Here is a 7,268-nt window from a genome sequence, read left to right as displayed (position 1 = left end):
AGAGACTGTAGATAAGACAAGTGCACTTGTTGCTAGATTAGAGGCTAGACACGAGACTAGGTGTGAGGAAACAATATCTATATCTGGCTTGAAGAAGAAAGAAAGATGCCAGATCGAGCCTCCTCCACAGATCAACAATGAGTGCATCGAGAAGGCCCTAACCCAACTCAAAGGGGCAGTTATTGAAGTTGGGTATCTTCTAAAATGTATTCTTGTTGTTCTTATTTTTTTGTCTTGTTTTACTAGTCAAAATGTGACGATGTATTTTTATGTATCGAAAATGAATGATAAAAAGAAGTTAAGGACTTACAAAGAAAAATGTACGCGGACAGGATGCGGTGGGGATGCGTCCGCGCGCTGGGTGCACGGCCACCGCATGACGTGGACTAATAACGCTGACACGGTGTTGACGTACGGCCATGGCAAGGAAGCTGTCGCTCGCCGCGGAGCCGCCCAACTACCATAGATTGTGTATATGCATCTCTCTCTCACTCTCTCACTCTCTCTCGTCGACCGACTTTTCTTAATAGGAGTATTTTTTTTCCCACGCACATAAGATCCGTCTGTCCCGCTATGGGTTTTCGTGGTGAGTGCGACTGAAGTCTAGTAGCAGCAGCAGCTAAGCGGGGAACAAGTCTGGTCTGATCCACTCTCGGGAACTGAGGCCCCCGAATGGACATGAACCAACCAAACTGATCCACTCCCTCAACAAAAAGCACGCACTCCGCAACAATCGCCGTCCAAACATGGAGACCACTGTTTGTATTGAGGCGCTAGCTGCAAGAGGAAGAATCTCAGAAAGAGATCAGTAGCATAAGCACACGATTCCACATGCATTGCGTGCTGCCTCACCTTTAAGCTTTGCACGCATGGGCAAAGCCCGGAGCGGCTCTTGTTTTCTATAAGTACTAATAAGATAACGTGTTGCTCGATCCATGAAGCCGCTGGAGCTTAAAGGTTAAGCGACAAGATTTTGATAGTATTATCTAATATATGAACCATGAACTGTATTAATAAGTGATGGCAATCAGATCAACCCTCTGCTTTTTCACCACACCGTAATAATAGGATAGTACTCCCTCTGTAAAAAAAATATAAAATTATTTAAATCACTAAATTCCTATTTGTCATTGGAAAGAACGAAAGAGCATTGTATACCCCTCCTAGGAAATAATACAAAAGGTCAAAATAAGAACGGAGAAGATTCGTTGATACGGAGTTGGTCCATTTTACAAGCAATCCACTATTCTGCATCCTGAAGATCATAGAACAACAAAAATCGGTAACGTTCTTATGTTTCTTTATTTATAGAGGGAGTAGTACTATAATAACTCCACTGCTATGAATTACTGCATCAAATGTGGACTAATGGACTTGCATCCAGTGAGTATCAGGTGATACCAAGACTTAGATGCTCCCATGATACGAGCTTCTTGTCAGTTGGATCTTAGATCCAACGGCTCGTAGGTGGTTTTGAAGGCTGCAATACTTGTTCGCAATTTTTAGACTTCAAAAGATCTTTTTTGCAAAAATGTTCAAAGCCTTCCGGAACTGTTGGATTTGAGATCCAACGGTTCCTAGGAGCTCGTATCATGGGAGCATCTAAGGCTCCGTATCACCTGATACTTTTCCTGCATCCAGTATCCCAAAGTAAACAAGAGTATATTTAGCCGCCTATGGACTGGCAGACCAAAGGAAAATCCAACTGGCAACAAGACTTCGCAGCCCCGCCCGCTAGTTATTCAGCTAGACGAAGGCGAATAATTCCGACTTGCAGGAAGGAAAAAAAACAGAAAGTCGTCGGCAAGTGTTCCCACGAAGCGACAAAAGCACGCAAAACCCCTTGGACTCCCGCACCACCGCCCCCCGACACACTGACCCCACAACTTCCCGCCCCCGGCAGTCAGTGACTCTAACCTTTTAAACTCAGGTCGAGTCCGAGCTGTACCCGCGATGCTCCCCCCTCACCGGCGGTTATTCCCTGTCGATCGGCGTCCTCCCCTCCCTTGCTCTGCTTCCCACTACGCTGATAGTACCAACAACTCCCGCTCCGCTGCCACTAGTCACCATCTCGAGTCTCTGCCCGATTTTTATTACTACGGAGCACCATCATCGCCCACGCCCAATCATCGTTCGTCTCTAATCCCCAGAAGCACCCACCTCCGCGCGAGATCCCACGCACCAAAAACCGCGCGCGGATTCTCGCCGGCCTCGATCTCGCGCCGCGCCTGCTGCTTGGGGGGCCGTACGTCGGCTGTGGGAGGCGATGGCCGCGGCGGCGAAGCTGACGCGGAGCTTCTCTCGGCAGCTGTCGTCGGGGGCGGCGCGGGTGTGGCGCCAGCTGTCGCTGGAGCCGCACACCCCGCGCCGGGGCGCGGCCGCGGCGACGGGGGCCGTGGCGGCGGCGGGGCCGACCAGGTTCGGCCTCGCGAGGCAGTCGTCGCTCGACCCGACGCCGGCGCCCGACGACGGGGCGGTGCTGGCCATGCCGGAGAACCTGGACGCCACCATGCGGCTGCTGTACGCGGCGTGCCAGGGGGACGCGGCCGGCGTGGAGGAGCTCCTCGGGGAAGGGGTGGACGTCGACAGCATTGACTTCGACGGCCGCACGGCGCTGCACATCGCCGCCTGCGAGGGCCGGGGGGAGGTGGTGCGCCTGCTGCTCGGCTGGAAGGCCAACATCAACGCCCGCGACCGATGGGGGAGCACGGTGCGCCCTTCGCCCAATTTTCTTCTCTCGCCACCCCGCTATGCGTCACCTGAATTTCGCTACGCCCCGCACTTTGCATACTTCCGATCACAAGCACCTCTCGTCATTTCGTTTGTGCAATTATATCGTACTACTAAGAGTACAGGGTCTGCCACATTGGAGCAATGACCAATCTGATGCATTCGGAGATAGCGATAATATAGGCGCATGGCACGTGCGACTACTTATCTAGCCGAAGCTGATTCCAGCTTGTATTTCTATGCATGCAATTTCAGCCAGCAGCGGATGCTAAACATTACGGCCACTTTGAAGTGTACAACCTTCTCAGAGCAAGAGGAGCAAAACTTCCGGTAATGCATTTCTTATTTTCGTAATTCAAAATTCCCGGAACTCTTCTTAACTCTTGCTATTGCTATGATATGGAAAATATTTTCTTATACATTTGTTATTCTCCTCTACCAGAAAACCAAGAAGACTCCAATGACTGTGTCAAATCCTAAAGAAGTTCCAGAGTATGAACTGAACCCTCTTGAACTCGAGTTCCGAAGAGGAGAGGAGGTTACAAAGGCATGTCTCAATAAACTCCCTCCTTTTGTTTTCTCTTTTTGCACGGTGTCTTTCTTCATGTATTTGAGTTACTTGGATAAGAGTGCTAACAATTTTCCACAATGGACTTATTGATGATTAAAAGTGTTAAGGTTGAAAACGTGATTCTTATGTCGATTTCCATGATAATTTAAGCCCTACTATTAGTACTCAAAAACAAGAAAATCATATCTTCTACTGTAGGTTCATCTAAATTTGCATTTGCTGATTTTATTGGTTTGACATAATTATGACCGCCTTACCTGTCATACAATTTGTACAGGGTTACTATGTAGCCAAATGGTATGGCTCCAAAGTTTTCGTGAAGATACTTGACAAAGATAGCTTCTCAGACGGAGATAGCATGTATGAGCTGCCTCCTTGAACTTTTACATCAGTTGACCTTTTTTATCTGATAATCATGAAGTTGCACACAGAAGTTTAGTAGTGTATCTAAGACAATTATCATGATGAATTGGGTCTGTTATAATCATATAACGCTCAATTGTAGTATAGTTTGTTGAGATATTGTGCCAGACAATCCTACAACTCACCTTGGCGTCCTCTCTGTTCATTGAACCTGAATAATAATTTCTCTTTTTATAAACAAGTTACAGGGAAAATATTATTACTACACCCCAGCTTGGTGCACCCACGCAAGAAAACATAGCAAAACATTTTGAAAATATCTGAAACTTTGTGGGAAGGATTATGAACAAATGTTATAGGTGCTTGCAAAGTTTGGTGGTCAAATGGCATTCGAGGAGCTCTGTACAAAAAAAAAACTCAAAATGTACGTGCACTGTTTGAGCAAAATTTCTAATTTTGTTTTTTTGTACACACCTCCTCGGATGTCATTTGACCACCAAACTTTGCAAGCATCTGCAACATTTGTTCATAATCATTTTCACAAAGTTTCAGATTTTTTCGAAATGTTTTGCTATGTTTTCTTGCATGAGTGTAGAGTGGGTGCACCGAGCTGGGGTTCAGCCACTACTTTCCCTTATGGAGTTATCACAGTGTTTATTATCGTATAATTAGTTTGACAAACTAACTTGATACAGTTTCAGTCTAAACAGTTTTCTTCAGTTCATAGTCGTGAACTTTTTATTTTGATTTTGGGCTTTGCTTATCATGTTTCATTCAATACTGCTAAGTTCTGTCGTCATATCAACTCAGAGATGCATTCAAACACGAGCTTACTTTACTGGAGAAAGCGCGGCATCCCAATTTGGTCCAATTTGTGGGAGCTGTTACACAAAATGTACCACTGATGATTGTTTCAGAATACCACCAAAAAGTGAGTAGTTGTGCTTGATTCAACAGAACAAATGCATGTATTCACTTTTGATCATTTCGGAAAAGCAACCCTCCAACTAGCAGGGTTTCTTCACATAAATTTATGGAGTACTATGCACTTAACTCACCTGAACATTATTTTGTGTTGTTATTAGAACAGTAGAAAGTAATCCTATTGGATTTACCTGAACAATATTACTCTTCTATCATCGATGACTGGATCTGTGTTCCCTCATTAGGGTGATCTAGCGAGCTATCTTGAGACAAAAGGTCGCGTGCAATCTTACAAAGCGATCAGGTTTGCCCTTGACATTGCAAGGTATGTTAGGATTCATGACATATGTATTTCGTTTTCCTTCAAAGCTGTATCTACCATTTGAACTGTTGACTGGAACTGCTCGTGTCAGTGCATCATTTTGTAGTCACGTGACAATAAGTTTATTTTCTTTATTTTTAGACAGGAAAAACAAGAAAATTAATTTGATTCATCTAATTGAAATGGTTTTCAATTTTCAGTTATGTGTTATTTCAATGAAACAAAATGAAATCACAAATGATTTATGAAGTTCATGCGCTAGTTTGTATTCTGTTCTTCTACCACCAGAACAGAGGAAAAAATATTCTGCATTAATTCCTTCTTCTTATTTAGGGGACTAAATTATCTTCACGAGTGCAAGCCAGAGCCAATCATCCACGGTGATCTGTCACCAAAGTAAGCTTATCCAAATATATTTCGTCACTAAACCAGTGCACTGTACTAAATTCAAGTGGTTTATTCTATGTGGACTGTACGTTATGATACTTTTGTAAGGTTTCAGAAATATTGTGCGGGACGATGAAGGAAAACTTAAGGTGGCAGGCTTTGGATCACTTGATCTGACAAAAGTCTCCCAAGATAAACTACAGATGGTTCAGCCAGTGTCAAATTTTGACAGTACGTTACATTTACCTATTTAATGACAGCATGCTGCATCGTACATTCTTTCTATGTAATGGTTCTATACCAGTGACCATTTCAAATTAGTACTAGTGCCACAGTTATGACTTATAACTACTACTATTAAATATGTTCATGTGCGTAGGTGTATACATTGCTCCTGAAATGTACAGAAACGAAGCATTTGACAGAAGTGTGGATACATTTGCGTTCGGTCTCATTCTTTACGAGGTATGTAATCTGTCACACTTCTTAATTTGGAAGCGCCAATGAATTCACACTAACTGTTTGTTGCAGCTGTCGCCAGTACGTAATTCAAATGAGCACATATCTTTAGCTAAGCATCGCACGCGTACATTATCTTATATTTATTGTTCAGATGATTGAAGGATCTCCTGCATTTCACCCAAAGCCTCAAGAGGAAGCGGCCAAGATGATTTGTTCAGAGGGTTTGAGACCATTATTCAAGAATAAACCCAAATCATATCCTGAGGGTGTGAAAGAGTAAGTGAATCTTATGCCGTGCCCCGTTCATATCCCTCTTTACTCGTAGTCATATGTTTGTGAGTAGCTTTTGCATTCTATTCATACATGTCTATATAATACTGTATTAATAATTTCTCAAGGAGCTCTGCTTTCACGTATCCATGTTTCCCTGCATTGTCCAGCCACAGCCATCACTGATTGTTTGCTCGTAGGCAGGTCGTCCTTGCTTAATTTCGCTATCTGCTGCTCATAGTAGTTGTTTGCATATCACAGGCTAATACAAGAGTGCTGGGATCCAACACCTTCCGTCAGGCCAACGTTCTCGGATATAATTGAACGCCTGAACAAGATATCTGCAAGTTGTTCCAAGCAAACTCGCTGGAGAGACAACTTCAAGCTACCGTGGTACAGTTCTCACTGATCTAACTGCAAAAACTTGGACTATCAAACTCCTTTCTAAATCATTTTGAACTTTTCTATAACAATCTAGAACAGATATCAGTCGGTATCCTAAGGTAATTAATTTGATGGTCTGTTGCCTTATTGGTAATACACCATGGCTTATAATTGAAATTGCTTCAGTTCATTTCGGTAACTCTGGGAAACTTGAGCGTTGTTTTATAATTGATCTACCATCAAAATCCATTGTATCATGGGTCTCACTCTCATGTTTCATCTCCTCAGGAAACAAGCTGTGCACAAATAGTTCTGATCTTCCACGAGACTGTCGATGAGATTCCCCCCCTTTTTTTGCATATCTTAGTAAACACGGTGAAAATTATATTGGTATATGGGACAGAAGTTGTTCCTTTACAAGGTTTTTGTATGTCCAGTTATAATTTCTTTCTTTTTATACCTCTGGTTAAGTGTATTTCGAGTTATGTTCATCCGAATGGGAAGAATGTATTAAGTTCCTGAATGTTGCAAATATGCTCATACCATATGCCTCCGAAAGTCAATGACATATTTTTATGTTTTTCTAAACACCAAAATGTAGCGACTGTACCTAATTTGTTGGTTTGTTTGCATAAAATGTTGCAAAAGTTTAGGTATTCTTTCTTCAGATTTTGGAAGAAAAAACCTTGTTTCTGCATCATTTGCAGCAGGACAACTTGTGCTTATTGTGGTGACAAATGACGCATTGTATGTGCGACACTTGTCACAACAAGAGATTTTTGTGCTCTTTTCCTAGATTCATTTTCCAAAACGTTTTATCTTTTGAACCATGCGTCCAAATCACGAACCATTTTC

At 43.0% G+C, this 7,268-nt stretch overlaps 1 protein-coding gene across 1 annotated transcript; it reads left to right on the top strand.

Moving 5' to 3' along the window:
• The first annotated feature begins 2,022 nt into the window (after window positions 1-2,022).
• On the top strand, window positions 2,023-7,001 carry LOC123127666 (integrin-linked protein kinase 1). Its single transcript, XM_044547443.1, has 12 exons — window positions 2,023-2,710; window positions 2,986-3,060; window positions 3,173-3,277; window positions 3,579-3,661; window positions 4,475-4,595; window positions 4,834-4,913; window positions 5,244-5,306; window positions 5,413-5,528; window positions 5,677-5,762; window positions 5,911-6,035; window positions 6,291-6,422; window positions 6,702-7,001. Exons 1-12 carry the CDS (start codon window positions 2,267-2,269, stop codon window positions 6,721-6,723), a joined length of 1,452 nt encoding a protein of 483 aa, XP_044403378.1. The 5' UTR covers window positions 2,023-2,266; the 3' UTR covers window positions 6,724-7,001.
• The last annotated feature ends 267 nt before the right edge of the window (window positions 7,002-7,268 follow it).

The sequence above is a fragment of the Triticum aestivum genome, chromosome 6A, assembly GCF_018294505.1.
Source record: "Triticum aestivum cultivar Chinese Spring chromosome 6A, IWGSC CS RefSeq v2.1, whole genome shotgun sequence".
NCBI lineage: Eukaryota > Viridiplantae > Streptophyta > Magnoliopsida > Poales > Poaceae > Triticum > Triticum aestivum.
The sequence above is the reverse complement of the archived record's forward strand: the minus strand, read 5'-3'. Positions and strand labels throughout refer to the sequence as shown.

Coding starts and splice junctions, on each gene's coding strand:
- LOC123127666 (XM_044547443.1), top strand. CDS start 2,267: ATGGCCGCGGCGGCGAAGCTGACGCGGAGCTTCTCTCGGCAGCTGTCG. Junction 3,278..3,578: donor GAGGAGAGGAGGTTACAAAG/GCATGTCTCAAT, acceptor CAATTTGTACAG/GGTTACTATGTAGCCAAATG. Junction 5,529..5,676: donor GCCAGTGTCAAATTTTGACA/GTACGTTACATT, acceptor TCATGTGCGTAG/GTGTATACATTGCTCCTGAA.